This window comes from Pezoporus occidentalis, unplaced genomic scaffold (assembly GCF_034315485.1).
Source record: "Pezoporus occidentalis ecotype Australia unplaced genomic scaffold, CSIRO_AGI_Poc_V1 ctg62, whole genome shotgun sequence".
Lineage (NCBI taxonomy): Eukaryota > Metazoa > Chordata > Aves > Psittaciformes > Psittacidae > Pezoporus > Pezoporus occidentalis.
Window position 1 is genome coordinate 213,974 of NW_026915966.1, and position 16,532 is coordinate 230,505.

At 56.9% G+C, this 16,532-nt stretch overlaps 1 protein-coding gene across 2 annotated transcripts; it reads right to left on the bottom strand.

Annotated features, from left to right (window-relative positions):
- Nucleotides 1-6,177: 6,177 nt before the first annotated feature.
- Nucleotides 6,178-14,766, bottom strand: FDXR (ferredoxin reductase). Of its 2 annotated transcripts, none has more exons than XM_062639872.1 (12): nt 14,701-14,766; nt 14,117-14,214; nt 12,993-13,088; nt 12,188-12,310; nt 11,559-11,672; nt 10,975-11,076; nt 9,611-9,718; nt 9,300-9,384; nt 8,485-8,666; nt 8,047-8,218; nt 7,473-7,646; nt 6,178-6,782 (listed from the first exon to the last, which is right to left on the bottom strand). In XM_062639872.1, exons 1-12 carry the CDS (start codon nt 14,750-14,752, stop codon nt 6,652-6,654), a joined length of 1,437 nt encoding a protein of 478 aa, XP_062495856.1. In that variant the 5' UTR covers nt 14,753-14,766; the 3' UTR covers nt 6,178-6,651. The 2 variants fall into 2 exon arrangements, with proteins under 2 accessions (XP_062495856.1, XP_062495857.1); XM_062639873.1 differs by lacking the exon at nt 14,701-14,766 and adding an exon at nt 14,303-14,397.
- Between the last annotated feature and the right edge of the window lie 1,766 nt (nt 14,767-16,532).

Sequence of the window (16,532 nt, forward strand, 5' to 3'; positions counted from 1 at the left end):
GCCAGGGCCAGTATTAAAGCATCAGCTGATCCCACAGCACTGGTTTAGAGCAAGCCAGACTGGGGGGGAGAAGGGAGAGATCCAGAAAGGCAGGTGGGGAAATGGGCAGGGGCCTTCCTGGGGTCCCCTTGCCCCCAGCTGGGTGCTCAGCCCAGCCCCAAAACAAGCCCATGCTCTGCAGCAGCCGGGCTGTGGGCAGGGGAACCACAGCCCCTCTCAAGGGCTAAAGCCCAATTCAGGCCCTGCCAGGGGGGCACCTGCTCCGAAACCTCCTTGTGCCCCAGCTCAGAGCCACCAAGACACTGGGCATCACCCCTGAAAACATCTGCTGGTCTCTGTCGTGCTGGGTGCCAGCAGCACCCATGCCCAGGCACTGCCCTCCTGCCTTCCCCAGGTGCCTGGGGACACAGGCACCCAAACCCAAGCTATTCAGGGCTGTCGGGTGGCTGCCACCCAGCCTGGCACTGCAGCCACCTGCAACAGCAGCCCTGCGGCGGCTGGGGCCTGGAAAGGCTGTTTCCCAGCTGCCTCCAAACCTGCTCCCTGCAGTTAGGCAGGAGCTGCCTGATGCAGGACATCCCATGTCCCCGGGGCAGCCTGGCCACCGCTGCCTGGGGGCTGTGGGTACCCTCGGGGCTTCAAGAGATGCCAGAAAACAACAAAGGAAGGGGAAAAATGCATCTTGGGTTCCATTTTACTCCCTCTAAAAGGTCCCCTGCAGGAGAGCTCAGCCAAATCCCTGCTGCTGTGCAGGGACTCAGGATGTGGGACCTTGCACCCCTCTCTTGGCTCCCTGCTGGCCACATCCTGCTCTCCCCCAGTGCTGCTTGATGCTGCCTCTCTTTAGCCCAAGGAGAGATTTCAGGGTTAGCAACAGGTCCCTGCCTCAAGTCCTTTACCCAGGACAACAAAAGGGGGGCTCTGGGGTTTAACATTTAACCCTTCATGGTCAGGTGTGCCCGGGCCTGAGGGACCAGCTTTACAGAGAACTGGGCCCTTGGGGCTGGCACAGGAACCCCGTGCTGCTCCTGTGCCCTTACTGCACCCACGGCAGCCCAGAGGCCTCATTTAGCCCTTCTGGGCTGGATTCCTGGCTCACTCCTGTTTCAGCCTCGGTAATGTTTCATGGGAAAGATGTTTCCCAGCATCCAGGAGGAATGATGGAGACAACAGCAGCCTCCTCCTGGCTCCCCCAACATGACATTCCAGCACCTCCATCCCACGCGACATTTAACCCCACACATGGGACAGAGACAAACCCAGGTCTGATGCACCGCTGGGCACAGCTGGAGGGTGTCTGCAGTACAGGGCAAGGACTGGAGGAGACACATACATCAGGGCCCCCTCCAGGCTTGTCTCTTGGAGTAAAACCCAGGCAAAGCCCCTGGCCAGCGCTTGCATTTGAGGCTGCAGAGTGAGCGGCTGCACTCAGAGCTTGCCTCCAAGAGTTCAGTTTTCCTGGCAAAGTCCTTCCAAAGCAAAACCCCCATTTCTCTGGGCAAACCTGCAGCGACTCCCCAGCCTGCAGCTGGGTTTGGGCCTGCAACCATCAACTTATCTGTGCATTTCAATAACAAGAGTCCTTTCAACATTCCAAAGAAGTGCCCTGATGGCTACTAAGGTCCCTGTGGAAACAGAAGCACCAGCAGCACCTAAGGATGAAGCCCACAACCCCAGAGGCACAGATGGACCTTTCCTCATGGTCAGACTTCCTCAACCCCCCAATACCACTCTCTCCTGTGATGCTCTGCCCTCTTTGCCCACCTTTCTGGGCTGTGTGGGGATAACATGGGCATGAAGCTGCCTTCCCTCTCCTTTAACCTCTTCCTTAATACCTCCGGAGTGGAACCCTGGCATGGGACACTCAGCATCACCCATAGAACAGCACCAACAGGTGGGAGCTCACCTCAGCTTCATCCATTCCTTCATATCTTTTCTTGCAGGAGGCTCTGAAAGCAGAGTCGATGAATGCAAAGGCACCGTGTTCCAACAGCTCCTGGTGTGCAGCCACCTCCTGCAGGGAAGAGTGCACTCCACGCAGGCTCCTTGCATCCCATTGCAACCCCACATTGACATTCCACATCTCAAGCTGGGGTAAAGCCCTGAACAGTGCATCCTGCCCCAGCCACCTCCATCCTGGTCTCCCAGCCCTGCAGAGTCAATGGGAGCCCATCACCTCCCAGCATAAACCTGCACCCATGTCCCTACCCAAAGCATCCGCCCGCAAGGTGCATCCACAGCCAAGACACCTTCAACCAGTGTCTTTAAAATCTCCAGCTCTGCAGGGCAAACCCATACTGTCAGCCTCCTTTTTGTAGGAGAAACTCAGCCAAAGGTTTTTAACCTGAGTGCATCCTAAAATCAGGTCTTAGGGAAGGAGGCGATCCAAGTCTGTGCACTGCCAGCGCAAAGCCAGAGCGGTCCCTGGAAGGGCAGGGTGACAGGGCTTAGGCTGTCCCCATGGGCACTGCATCCCAATAACAACATCCAACGTCGGACGCAGCACACAGGTCCCTCTGCCAGGGCTGTGCTGCAGGTGACGCTTCTGACACCAGAGATTTAGCCCTGGACCTGCCATCCTCAGGCACCATCCCCACCTCCCTTCTCTGCTCCATCCCATAGGGGTACTCAGGTGTTTACGCACGCAGAGCCGGCTGGTGCCTTGGATCCCAGCAGCCACAAAAGCAACCGAAGCTGAAAACAGAGCAAGGAGAAATTTGGGAGAGAGGCCACGGGGATAACGCTGTGAATGATGCACGCACTGCGCGGATCCGGCACAGCTCCGCTCCGCTGCCCCCGTGTCCCACCCTCACGGTAATCAAGGGAGCTAAAATAAACAGGGATGCTTTCATCCCTGCGGGGATAATTCCTCCTCCCGAGGTGGCGTGTGCCTGCGGGGCTGCCCCGGACCGGAGATGGGGGATCAGGCAGCCAAAGCCAGCGCGCTGGAAATGGAAACTTCCCAGGAAGGGAGGAAATGGTTTCTTTCTGGGGCGTAACCAGCCCTCACCCTCCAACAACTTCATTTGCCGCTGTCGCATCCCTAAATAGCTCCTCGAAGCAGCTGCTGGGAGCTCACATCTCCTTCACCTCTGCTCCCCTCCTGGCCTGGGGAATGGGTTCACGCAGCTCCAAAAGTAATGACTTTACAAAGTGATTCAAACAGAGGGGAAAACTCCAGCCCTGCACAATCCTCTGACCATAGGCAAGACTTCAGGAAGCCTCAAGAGGTTGGAGCTCTAAGGCTGGGTGGGTCTGGAGGCAGGGATGTGCTTGGGGTCCTTTCAGAGAAGGAGTGATGTTGTGCCAGGAGGGATGGTACCAGACACGGTGGGGCTGGTTACCCGCTCCAGTGACCCAGAACTTGTTACCCAACCTGTTCCCATCCCATCCCCAGGGATGGGGATGAGCGTGGAGAGAACACACGAGGTATGACAAGATGTGCCCGGGAGGGGCGGGCGCACGCAGGGGCTGGTGCTTGTGCTCAGCCAAAGCGCTGAGGTCAGCACACCCCGGAGCCATCTGTTCCCAAGCAAAGCCCCGGCACACATGGACTGACCTGGGCTTCCGATGCCGCAATTCCATGGATCATGCGGTGAGGGGCCGGCGTAAAGCCGGACACCGCTTCTGTGGCCGCTTAGGATGGGGAATCGTGCTAGCCATGCCACGGAAAAGCTTTTCCAATCATTTTCTTGGTGGCATAAATGGCTTTTAAACAGCTCTTCACTGCCAGAGTCCTGGCTGGAGCTGGGTTTTCCCTTCTTCCAGAGCACCGGCTCTAAATGCACGTTTGAAAAGGCCAAGTTAATCAGGCAGCCCATTAGCAAAGCCAGCAAGAGCCTCCACGCTTGTCTCCTGGGTGTAACAAATGCAGCATCAACAGGAGCCTGTGGGGCGCCTCAGACCTGCTTCTTCCCTGGCTTACCCCAAGCTGCCTGGCAGGAGCAAGGCAGAGCCCCGGGGTAACAGAGGAATTCCCCTGCACAGCTCTGCAGAGCGGGGAAACCGAGGCACAGCCGCACCAAGCAGCAGCAGGAGGTTGCAGAGACCCAACCGAACAGCATTTACTGTGCAACCACCCCACACCGTGGCGAGCCCTCTCTGCTCTGTACCCATCCCTCTCAGAGCAGAGGGAACCGCTCAGCCTTGCTTGGCTGGTCTCGAGGCCAGCCCTCACCAGATGCTGATCTCCACCAGCTCTGTGCAGTCTCATTAAGGCTAAGCTGAGCCATAACTCATTGGAGCAGGGAAGTCCACATTAAGAACCGGCAGTGATGACTTTCAGCTCTTCCAGCCTCCTTCCAGCAGCAAGCGGGTATCACTCACAGCATCGCCTTCCTGGGGTGGGAAATGGCTTTGGAGATGCCCCTTTGGCTGCTCGGGAAGCGGAGGGCGCAGGGGTGGCTGCCCCCTCATCCCTTGGACCACTACAACGGGGACATAACCGGGAGCAAACACAGGGTTATTCACACCTAAAAGCAGAACCTGAGTGTGAACAGGCTCCATGAGGGCCCAGGCAAGCAGAGCTTCGTCACCCCCCCCGGGGGTGCCAGGTCACCCCTCCATCCCCACTCAGCCCTTGCTCCCCATTACCGGCCTCCCAGCGCCACCTAACGACACAGCAACCGGGATAAGGCCCTTCCTGAGGAAGCCGGATGCATCCCGGTCCCCAGAGAACAGGATGGAGAGCATCCATGGTGATGGGGACACCTGGCTGGGGCCTGAGGATGCAGGCAGCAGAGGAAGGGGAAGCTGGAGGTATTGAATAAGGAAGTGAAGACCCTGCCCTTCACTGACCTTGATTGTCTCATGGCTTCCGCACAGCCCAAGCATAGACCCCAGGGCTTTGGCTGGGTTCTGTGCTGAGCAAGGACACTGGGATCAGCAAAGACAGACACTCCCCTTCATCTGCTGCCACAGCCCCAAAACTACGCTGAAGCAAGCATCACCAGTTTGGCAACAGCCATTTGCCATGTGCAGCACAAGCACCGTGACTGTATGACGGCTGCAAAAGCACCCAACATCAACATTCAAGGTGATGTGGAAGAAAACCCTACAGAAGAGCTGGCTCATCCCTTCCCGATACCTACGGATTTGATTCAGCCACAACCACCCTTTCACCATGACGATTCTGGCTGGGCCATCTACCAAAAGAGCTGCTCCCTGCCCTGAAACCCATCACTTCAGCCCCCTTCTCAAGGAGCTTCCTCACCTCCGAACCCAGAGCTTTACCCTAACGCTCAAGAGCTCAGCGTTAAGGCTGCATCAGATCAGCCCCGAGACGTATCGAGAGCCCCATCACACAAGCAGCTGTTCCACAAAAGCTTTATTGCTCGTTTGCGTACGAGTTCCCAGGATCACATTTCCTGAGTTCCTTAATGAGCTCGCAAATGAGACTGGAATAGAAAAGGAAAGGGGGGAAAAAAGGAGATGAGGGAAAGATCTCCCTCCCCTAAGGCTGGACCAGAGATGGGGTGGGTGTACAGCACCCAGTGGACAAACTCTCTACCATAGGAGAGGCTTAGAGATGGAGGTTGAGCGTGGACCCGAGACAAACCCCACCACCTTTGATTTCCCCTTTGCCTCCATCACAGAGGCGCCAGTGACAACCACTTACACAGGTCAGAGAGGAGCGGCTGGGGCCCTGCAGTGCTCCCATGGGGAGTGCAGGATGGTGAGGGCGGCCAGAGGAGGAGGCCACGCTGACAGGGCCCCTGTGCTGTGGATAAAGAGGAGATTATGGCTCACGGCTTGTAATCTGGCTTAAAACCTGACACCGTCACCGCAGTCAATTCGGGCTGAGGGAAGCATTTAATAAGCTTCCAAACCACACGGGCCAAAAACCAGAACCACACCAGTGAGGGAAGTAAAGCTCAAGGCAGGGCTTGCACCAGCCAGCACCGGCTGGTACCAGCGAACACAGGATCCCTCATGATCCAGAACAAGGCAATTACACGCTTGTTATCCCAATCCACCCCAGGATCCAGAACCCAGGCTCTGCTGGGGCTTAACTGCAGGAGGCAGAAAGCAAATTAATGTTCTTGTCTGTTTAGAGCTCACAAGCAGAGAGCAAACGGTCCCTCCCTGCACGAGGGGAACTGGTTGCCTTGAGACACGGTGCTTGGCTGCTCCGAGAGGAAGGCATCACAGACAAAGAAGCCAGACTCAAGCAGCAGCTCCCATTTGGCTTTCCTGGAAGGGTTTATTTAAAAACCAACTATTACCCAAAGCAGCCTGCTCAGGCACCAGTGGCAAGGCAATGAAGCCATTTGGCTTGAGGCTTAAAGGGGAGGCAGCGAGACACAAGGAGGTTTCTCTGTCCATTTGCCATGGGGAAAGCGCCTGGCCAGGCCTCCCACCAAGGGCACGGCTCCCTTTACCTGCACCAGCCAATTCATTAATGCTTGAAGGACACAAGTGACAATTATCAGCCCCAGGAGTGCTGGCTGCAGAGGTGCAGGGCCAGCCAGCAGCCTCAGGTGCTTTGAGCCATTCACTTTGGGAGCCCACAGGTCATCATTACTAGAGAAGCTCGAGTGTCCCCTCTCCAGCACAGCCACAAGCCCCGTGCTCTAGGCCATGCTGTAACGCACCGGCCTTGCCCCAGGACAGCACCAGCTGGACCAGCACCACATTCCCATCACTGGTGCTTCAGTGACCGATGATCCGCAGCATCTCCTGTAGATCCACGATCTTCTCTCGGGGTTTGCCAGCAGCTTTGCCTCGTGCCATTTCAGCAGCATCTATCTTCTCCCAGTCCGAGAAGGAAACAGGACGGACCCCTGGAGTGACAGCAAGAGATGGGAGAGAGAACTTCATCAAGTAAAAACGAGTGCAGCCTCACCTCCCCATCAGCAGGGACCTGATGTGCCAGGGAAGCCTGCCCTTTCCTGACACGGCGCCAGACTTCAGCCTCACAAAGGAGTAACGATTCCTAACACCACAAGCAGAGGGATGGCAGGTTCCAGTCAGCCTGGATCAGTCAGAGCTTTGCGAGCTGTTAACAACTGCGAGCATGGCAGCACCACAGGGGACAAGTTCACTGTTAAGCCTCAGTCAGTTAAGAGGCAACACACACAGACACTTTAATTGAATGCCTTTAAACACAGCAACAGCAAATTACTCTCTTGGGCATTTTAATCTTTCCCCCAACTTGCTTGGAAGGGTTACCAGGAAAACCACTGAAGAGCAATAGCTCACTGCCTAGGCAGCTAACAGTGACATTTTACCCTAGGTCTGTGCTGCTTTTAATGGCCCTTTACCAGAAAGTGGTCATTAACCTTATCAATGACACAGAGTTTGATGGAATTCAAATCCCCCTTTCCCTTGGCTCTGGAGCAATGAAACGACAGCACATTTGCATGGCTCAGACTCTGCTCCCAGAAGTGGCCCGCAGGACCCCAGGAGGAATCTGGCTCTGTAACACCTTCATGCTGGCTGCTACAGTGGCTCAGAGCCCCCCCACAACTGACCTCGGCTGCGCAGGATGCTCTCCATAGCTCCAAAGCCTTCTCTGGAGGTGGACACATCCAGCACCCCTCTCTGGAGATCCTCCAGCACAGATTGGGCAGTGTCAAAGCTGTCGTTCATGGTGGTGATGATCACACCTGTGGGTCCTCTCTTCACCCACCCGCTGCAGTACAGACCTGCATGGACACACGGAGCAGCTAGGCTCGGTTCAGCATGGAGCTATGGATCCTCCCTATCCATGGGCATCACATCAAGCTGTGGTGGGAAGAGTGCAGCCCTTTGTCAGTGCTGTCACGGGAGTTTGTGTACCTGCAGATGTACTAAGCAGCTCTATGGGCTGTGTTGCTTTAGCAACAGACTCCGAGGCCCAGTAAAGTCCCCTTGTACAAAACCAGACCCCCCGAACACAAGCTGAGGACAAGCCAGGTCTTAACACTGACAGAGGCAGCTCATTTCCTGTTTCCACTCTCCTATTGAGGTATGCAACCACCTTGTGTCCATGCCCTTGGTGAACAGAGCTTCCCATCCCACCAGCTGCACTCCACATGTCCCACCCACATCCCTGTGGATACAGACCTGGGACACCCTCCACTCTGCCTGAGCTGTTGGGAATGATGCCACGCTGGGTGTCGAAGGGCACTGCCGGGTCCAGCGGCAGGCTCCGGTAGCCGATGCTGCTGACCACCAGCCCACACTCCAGCTCCTCCATGTCTCCAGTAGGGATGGCTTTGGCAGAGTCACCTGAGCCCTGAGAGGGGAAGAAAGAGGCTGCTGAATGTCAGTCACCAGATACAGAACAGCCTCCTCCACTCCCCTTTGGCATCCCTGATCCCAAAGGTGTTTCTGCAGCAGCAGCATGAAAACAGCTCCCTTTAGAGTGGGAAAGGCTCTTGGTGGTACTGGCTTCCCCAAGAGCCAACCCAACCAGGCAGGGAAGACAACGGTGTCTCCAAATGATTCCCAAGGGCTGGAAGGATGCAGCAGTGTCCTGCTCAGGCCATACCAAGCCCGTACCTCCAGGCGGGTCAGGGCCATGCGGACGCCCCTCGCCCGCCTCCCATCAGCAGTGGGCAGCACCTCCTGGGGGCTGCGCTGGAACTTCAGCCCCCATTCCCGGGGGGACACAGTCCCCACTGGCTTCTCCAGGGCCGTTTTGATCATCAGCTCAGTCAGGCGTTTCCTAGGCCTGGGGGCATCTAGGAGGAAAGAAAGAGAGAGCTTCAGGACGGGAACTAGGGCAAAAGGCCCATGGGACACAGCACAGAGCCATGCCAAAGCAGTGTCAGCGGTACACGAGTGTCCATTTGGAGTTTGCCATACTGATGGGCATCCGACACCTCTAAGATGACAAACTGCAACTCAAAGTGATCAGGAGAGCTCCTGAGGCTTGAGGCCAGTGGGACACATGAATCAAAGCCTGTGATTCTCCCACCTTGCTGGTGCTCAGAGGCAGCAGCCTGTGGAGAACAGCAAGTCTCTGGGCACCCTTGAACTCAGTGTTTTCCTTTTAGCTTTGCAGAAAGTTCTTCAATCAAGAGCCCTGGAATCTCTCCTGCAAGGTTCCCCCAGCCCTCCTGAACCTCCTGTCCTCATTACCCAGAGCATAAGCATGACTCCCAGGCAGCAAAGTGGCTGCACAGAGAAACAGGCCTAGTCTTCATGGCACTCTAAGGATGACCCACACCACAGTCACCTTGCTTAACGCCACCATGCATTAAGCACAAGGCAAGAGTTTCTCTGATGCACATTGTGAGCATCTCCAGATCACTCCTGGCTTTCGCCTGTCGAGGTGAGTCACCGTCAGGAGGACCGCAGCACACCTCCCTCACCTCTAACAGCATCCTCGAGGCTTGTGAAGTCAGCAGGGTTCAGCACAGGCTTGGTACCAGGCAGGTTTATCATCTCCCGCAGCTCCTGGGGATTGCAGGCAGGAAGGTGTTACCCCCAGCACTGAGAGGTCACCCAACAGCCCCAGGCCCCCTTCCCCAGTAGGTGAGGATAGGAGCTAATAGATGGGTGCAGGAAGGATGCCCGGGCTCCTCACCCATCCCTGGACCACCTCTCCCCACCAGGGATGGGCAGCCTGGGGCTCAGTGCTGGGAAACACAGCTGCCCTCCAGCACCCCCAAGCAAGCCTTACCTTGATAGTGAAAGCAACTTGGAGAGGTCCCCTCCTCCCGACCAGCCAGACACGCTTCACCTTGCTGCAGGCAAGAGCTGCCAAGGAGCCATCAGTGATGTCTGTCTTCTGCAGAACAGAGACGGGAGAGTGGGATGAAGGCAAACCCGAAGGGAGCTGGGGGGGAAGGCACAGCCTCTGAAGGTGAACAATCAGCAGAAAAGCAGGCTGTGCATGCAGAGATGGGCAAGGACTGAAAACAACTCATCTCCCATTGCACAGAGCTATTTGCACAGCTGGTCCCCCATCACTGAATGTGCTTTCCGAGGCCATAATGCACTAGAGGCAACGAGCCAGCACCCCATGAGCTTGCCTCGGGGGATCCACCCCAGCAGGTTAACCTTGGGGCTAATGGAGGGAAGCCTTCCAGCGAGCTCCACTGCGGGATGCCTGCAGATGCTGCTGGGTGATTTCCCAGCTCAGGATATACAGGCACGTGGGTGAAACCCACTGCAAACCACAGCTCAGTCATTGCCTGCCCACCCCAGGCAGCTCCGAGCACACACACAGGCATTGCATGGGCTCAGTGGTTGGCATCTTGCAGCAACCCTGTGCTCCAGCTCAACTGTGGGCATGTATCTAGATCACAGGAAGATCTTTTCCAGAGAAGACAATGGGAGGGACACCAGGAAACCAGGATAAACCATTCCAGACCAATATTCCTAAATTGCCTGCACCCCATGGCACTCGATTCCAGCACCAACTCCTTCCCAGCCCTGCTTCCCAGCTGGCTTTAGCCACTGGTTGGAAGTACCCCCAAGTTGTTGTTGGGTCTTTTTAATTTAGTTTTAATTGTGAAACCTCGTGGAATTTCTCTAGGAGGAAGAGCCTTTGCTGCCAACATCTGGGGCAGCAGCTGTATGGAGCAGCTGGCTCACACCAGCTCCCAGCCATAAAGGAGCATGGCAGCAGAAGGAGAGGTCCACCAGCTTGGATCAGTCACCACAGTGCCCAGTGCTAGCAGCACAATCCAGGCTGCTGCCCTCAGCTACAGCAGAAAAAGACCCATCCCAACAGGAGAAGCTTCTACTTTGGTGGTGGAATAGGGCAAGCAGCTCCTCCTTTGCTTCTCATAAGGGATGAGGCTCAAATGCCAACATTTTAGGTAGCAGCAGATCAACCCAGAGAACTCTGCAGTGTTACCCAAGGCACGGCTGGAGCCTTGGATCACTGCTATGGACTGTGAATCCATGGGGAGCACCCACCCCAAAGGAAAGATCCCAAAGAGAGGAGAGCCTGAGGTCCTGCTGAGATGGGTGGGAAGCAGCAACCATCCAGCAGGGAGTGAATGTGGGCCCTGGGCTGCCTTTGTCCCTGGGACTCACCCTGAGGAGCTGCAGTGGGGACAGGAGAATCCGGGCAATATCCAGAGCCACGTTGCCATGACCCAGAATCAGCGCTGTCTCACAGCTCAGGTCAGGATTCAGCTGCCAAGACAGACCCAGCTGTGAGCATGATGGCCTCAGACCTGCTCCCACCACCCAAATTCCCTTCTGCCCCTCTTTTCCCCAAAAAAGAATAGGGAAACTCCTCACGAGCCTCCTCCCCAAGCAGACACAGCAAAACAGCAGCTCCAGGTACCCCAACCAACCTTCTCCCCTTCTTCCTATGATGGCATCTCTGGGAGAAGGAGCTGTTCTCAGCCAAGAAAACCTCCCCAGGTCAAAGCACAGCATCACACCCCCAGGTTCCCATCTGGCCCAGCCAAAATGCGCTGCCAACCTCCAGAGCCAGCTAATCCGCTCTCACTGATGTGCAAAGTGTTCACATTTCTACCATCTAAGAAGGATTTAACGTGATGCCTGCTAATCTTTTCCAATTGCAGGCCTTTCAGGACTTAATCTGGAGCTGAATGCCTGTATTTGGACGCAGGATGGGGAGGAAGGGCAGGGATGTTGGCTGTACTCACATCCTGGTTCTCCGGCAGCCCGTTGTACCAGCCCACAAATGCTCGGGCTGAATAGACACCAGAGAGGTTCTCCCCTGGGATGCCCAGGACCCGGTTATCTTCAGCACCATAACTCTGAGGAAGGAAGGGACATGGTCAGAGATGTCACCGTGTGCAAGGGGTGATACCAAACCACAAACCTCCTTTTCCAGCTGCTGCCAGGGACACTGCACCACTGCAAACCCCTCCAGGGGCTGGGATACTGAATGGAGGAGCTAAACACAGCCCAAGCACAGATGTTTCAGCCACCCCATCCCCATGGGCTCCAGAGCCAAATTTGACCTCCTTGGGCCAAGGCAGAGCACAACAAGGACTGAACAGGATGGACAAATCCATGTTGGGCTGAAATAGGTACTGGCCATCGCACGGAAGAGGTTCCTCAATCACTGCCTCACACAGCAGGGTCTCAGAGACCTGTATTTGATGCCACGCTCTAACACATGCCCCCAGCTTGAGCTGTCCCAGGCACGGGCACAGTCCACCATGGTGATAAAGCACCCAGAAACACCTCACCCAAACCCTGATCCCAAGACCCCAGAGTGCAATAACCCCACAGAACCTTCCCCATGAGCACAGGCCGTGGTACCCACCAGCACCACGGCGTGGTATGCCTGCTGCAGCTCTGCCACCGTCACGTCCCTGCCCACGCTGACGTTGCCGTGGTAGGAGCAGCGCCCCGAGCGCGCCGTCTGCGTGAAGGTGTTGATCACGTTCTGCACACACCAAACAAGCACCAGGGAGTTACGTGCGAGGCCCAGGGGCCAAGGCCTGCTCCTCTCCCCCTGGCCTTGAGATGCGTCACCCCCTCGCCCAGGCAGTTATTCTGAGGCTCTTATCTAACACCAGCCGCAGATAACTCAGGGGCAGATAAGCACAGGCTGGGACTTGGCGCTCGCTTTTTCCATCACCCTGTGTGGAGTGGAAAATCCATCTTCTGCAGGAGGACAGGGCCCCTCCAATGCCTTTGGCACTGCTGAGTAAGCTCACTGTAGGAGAAAACTGCTTCTCCAAGGTAGTGCTTGCAAGGGAGTCCAACCAAACAACCCCTTCCATTGAGGGTGCTGCCTGCCAGCCCTCCTCTGCCAGCCTCTCATCTCAACCCCACCCCAGTGAGAGGGCACAGGGCAGGATGGTGCCCAAACCCTTTTCTTCAGAGCAATCAGGGCTCCAGAACAAAAGCACTCCTTCCTCTGCAGCTCCAACTGGGCTCAGCCTGGTAACAGGATGGATAGCAGCACACTGCAGACACTGCCCCAGACCCACACCTTTATGTCCACTCCTCCTACAGCCCAACTCCATCACCCCCAACAGCAGATCTCTGCTCCCAAATGCCTTGCCTGCACCCACCACCATCATGTTGCACCGCATTGGCAAGGGGAGGAAGCCAGCACCAACCTTGACTTCAGGGTGATCTGGGGCCACCCCAAACCGGACGAGCCCAAAGGGAACAGGCAGCTTTTCGTAGATGTCCACTTGTGCCCCACCATGGTGCTGCAGAAGGAAGTCATGGTTAAAGGATGAGGACAGAAAGGCCACATGAGCCCAGCAGCTCCAGAGGGACACACAAGGCTTTGCTGCTGGGGAAGACACAAGGCAGGAGGAAGATCCAGCACCAAGATCCACCGCCAGCAACTGCCTCTTCTGGACCCTTCCACACACAGGATGATGCTGTACCTGGTACTGCCAGCTCAGATCACAAGGTGTAGTAAAGAGTGACCTTAACCACCATCAAGCACATCTCACGAGGGGCTCCATCCTCTTGCCCACCCCACAGCTCCCCTTCCACACTAACCCAGCAGCTACCCAGTACCGGGGGGGCTGACAAGGAGCCCCCACACCGGGTGGGAAGCAGCCAGCACTGGGTGCTGGTGGACCCCAGGCTGTCTGCCAGCCCTCGGCAGAGGTCAGAGCTGCAGAGAGATGCTCTGCTGCAAGGCTTTTGTTATCTCATATTTTGAGTCTGACTCGGGGATTAAGCAGCCCTGAAATGTGTCCCTGAGGCTCAGTAACAGCTATTATCCAACACAACTGGAGACAACACAGCAGTTTAATGACGGGGTTCAGCTGCTGCATCTCTGCTCAGTGCCAACAGTTTTGTGCTCAGGTCTCATTTCCCATCAGAAACCTGAGTGCCCAAAGCACTAAAAACCTTCACAGATGCCAGGGAAGGGGTGACCTGCATGTCTTAACTCAGGTGGGGACGAGGAGGCAGGTTCTGCATGCTAACACATGGTTAATGTCATCCCTATTGGGTGACAACAGCTACAAGCAGGCAGATCTCCAATTCTATAGAAACCACTTAAGCTGAACTCACAGCATCATGGCTTGGGTCTGGCCCAGGGGCAGGGCAGGGATGGAGGCAGCAGCACCTAAAAGGGGCTCAGGAGGACTCTGTAGGGTCTGGGCTGCCCCAAGCACCCCCCCAACCTCACCGACCTGCCTCCCCACCGTGCTTCAAGCCCAGCAGCCTGCAGACCCCCCTCATATCCTCACCCCCCACCAAAGCCCTACCCTGGTACCTTCAGGATGTGCTGAGCCGTGTAGAAGCCCGCGGGCCCGCTGCCCACCACGCAGACCCGGGGAGCCGCGGCAGCCGAGCACAGCCATCGCCGGAGGCCTGGAGGGGGAAAGGACAGAGAGGATGCGACGTGCGGGACGGGCTGACCCCAGCCCAGCATCGCCCTCCCCTAGCGCCCAGCACGGACCCAGCGGGGCTCGTCCCCCCGCCGCAGCCATCGTGTGCAGCCGGTGCCGGCGGCCGCCCGCGGTTTAAGTACCCCCGGTGCGAGGCGGAAACACTTGGCGGGGGGGGTCAAGGCTGCGGCCCCCGCGCTCGGCCAAGCCCGTGGCCTTGGTGCTGACGGCGGAGCCGGGCCCGGTGGGGACGGGGGGGGCAGCTGGCGGCAGGAGGCGCCGCAACCGGGACCCCGTGCACCGGAGGATTCCGGTCCCGCACCCCTCCCTCCCTCCTCCAGGGCTGGAGCACGGCGCTGCCGCTCCCGGCTCCCGCAGCCGCTCGGCCGCGGTTCACCCGGTCCCTGCTCCCGCAGCCCCCGTTGTACCGGTACCCCCGGTCCCGGGACACGCTGGCCCCGCCCCTCACCGCCCGGGACGCCGCCGCCGCCGCGCCTCCAGCACGCACCGCTCGGTCCCATCCCCGCCACCGCTGGCCCCGCCCCTCCTCCCAGCAGACCAATCACGAACCGAGACCACGGATTGATTAGCATAACCCCGCCCACACATCGCCACGTGGCCACGCCCCCGCTCACCCTCAGCCAATGGCAGCATGCCGTTGCCGCTACGGCTGTCCGGAAATGGGAAATACCATAGAGCTAGAGAAGGAGAGGTTGTCTAGTGGTCGCCCTCGCCACCGCTCTCTATGGCGAAGCCTCCGCGGTACTCTGCCTGCTGCCCGGGGCAGTAGCATCCCTGCGGCTGCTAATTGCGAGCGCCCTTTAATTGCCAAGAGTGATTAACTGCGGAGGTCTCCGGCGGAAAACAGCAGCTCAGACTGATTAATCCTCCCCCCCCGTGCAGCCGTCAGCCTCTCTCACAGTGAAACCCACAGCATCCCCTCAATAAAGGATAAAGCGTTAGTGCCAAAGCCCCTGCCCCAGCCTCCCCACTGTCCCTACTTTATTTCCTCCTTAATCCCATCACTTGGGTCATTCCAAATAGAACTACTCACCGTTGCCATGCAGAAAGACCCAGACCTTCTTCAGCCCCTGTGCGATACACCAGGCAGGAAAAGCATCTCGGTGGGACAGATGCCAAAGCACGCAGGCGAGCATTAATGGGGCTTTTTAAAAGCAATTAACACCAAGAGGAGTGTACAGCTAGAAGCTGGTTTTAATAAGGGTCATAAACCCCACATGCTTTGCGCATGGATTTGAGAATTAGTTCATGGATTTCTGCGTGCTGAGAACAGCAGCTGGGCACGTACCCCACCTGCACCCACTCCTTCGGGGGCGGGGGGGGGTGCAGGGAGGACCAGGATTTCCAACAGCTTTAAAGTCTCTTTCCCAAGCCCCCAGCCTCAGCTCAACACAGCAATTGCCAACCCCTGCCCAGAGAGGCGAGGCTGGAGGCTCCATTCCAAATATCATCACTGATATCACCCACAAGAAGAGCCGAGTTTGAATCTGAGGCATATTTTGAGGCAGGAATTTGGAAGGTTCTGAGCACAGGTTCCCCATTAGCCTCCGCTGTATCTGCCTCTTCTGACAGGGAATAATCCCCATATCTCCCGAATCACATCCCCGGCTGGCTGAAGGACCTGCGAGCATTTGCCTTTAGATGGCACTGCGTTAAACAACAGCCACGAAATCCAGCCCTGGAAAGGGCTGTTGCTCCCTCCAGTGCTTAGAAACATTTTGGGACCAATTTCTTTGCAACAGGGAAAGAGAAAGAGCGCTTTGTACCCACAAAACACATGGGGCTGAGATTATCCCAACTGAAAGCACTGCTAATGCATCCCCTTCTTTGCTGGGGCACTCTTAATTTAGCTTAATTAAGAAACTAATCATGAGGGCTCGGGGGGGGGGGGGGGGGTGTGTGTGTGTGTAAGCCATCCCTGAGCCCTGGGTGATCCCCTCAAGCACTTGGGCCATTTGGTCCAGCCCCCCTGTTTCTCCCCAGCCTACACACCCAGGATAACCCATGCTCAAAGGGCAAAGATTCGCCCTTTGGACGTTTCACAACATCCTGGATCAATAAACCCTGCATGGGGCCAGTGAGGGGTGACACAGCAATGCCATCAGCGCAGGGCATCAGCATCCCCTGGGTCTCAGCCCAGGATAAATCAGTAATTCCCTATTCCTGATGCCAAAAGGGTCACACTGGACAGATCCAAGGGCAGCTTTCCCTGCCCCCAAGTCTGCATCTGCTACACAGGGACATACCACAGCCATCCCAGCTCCAGCCCTGTGTCACAGC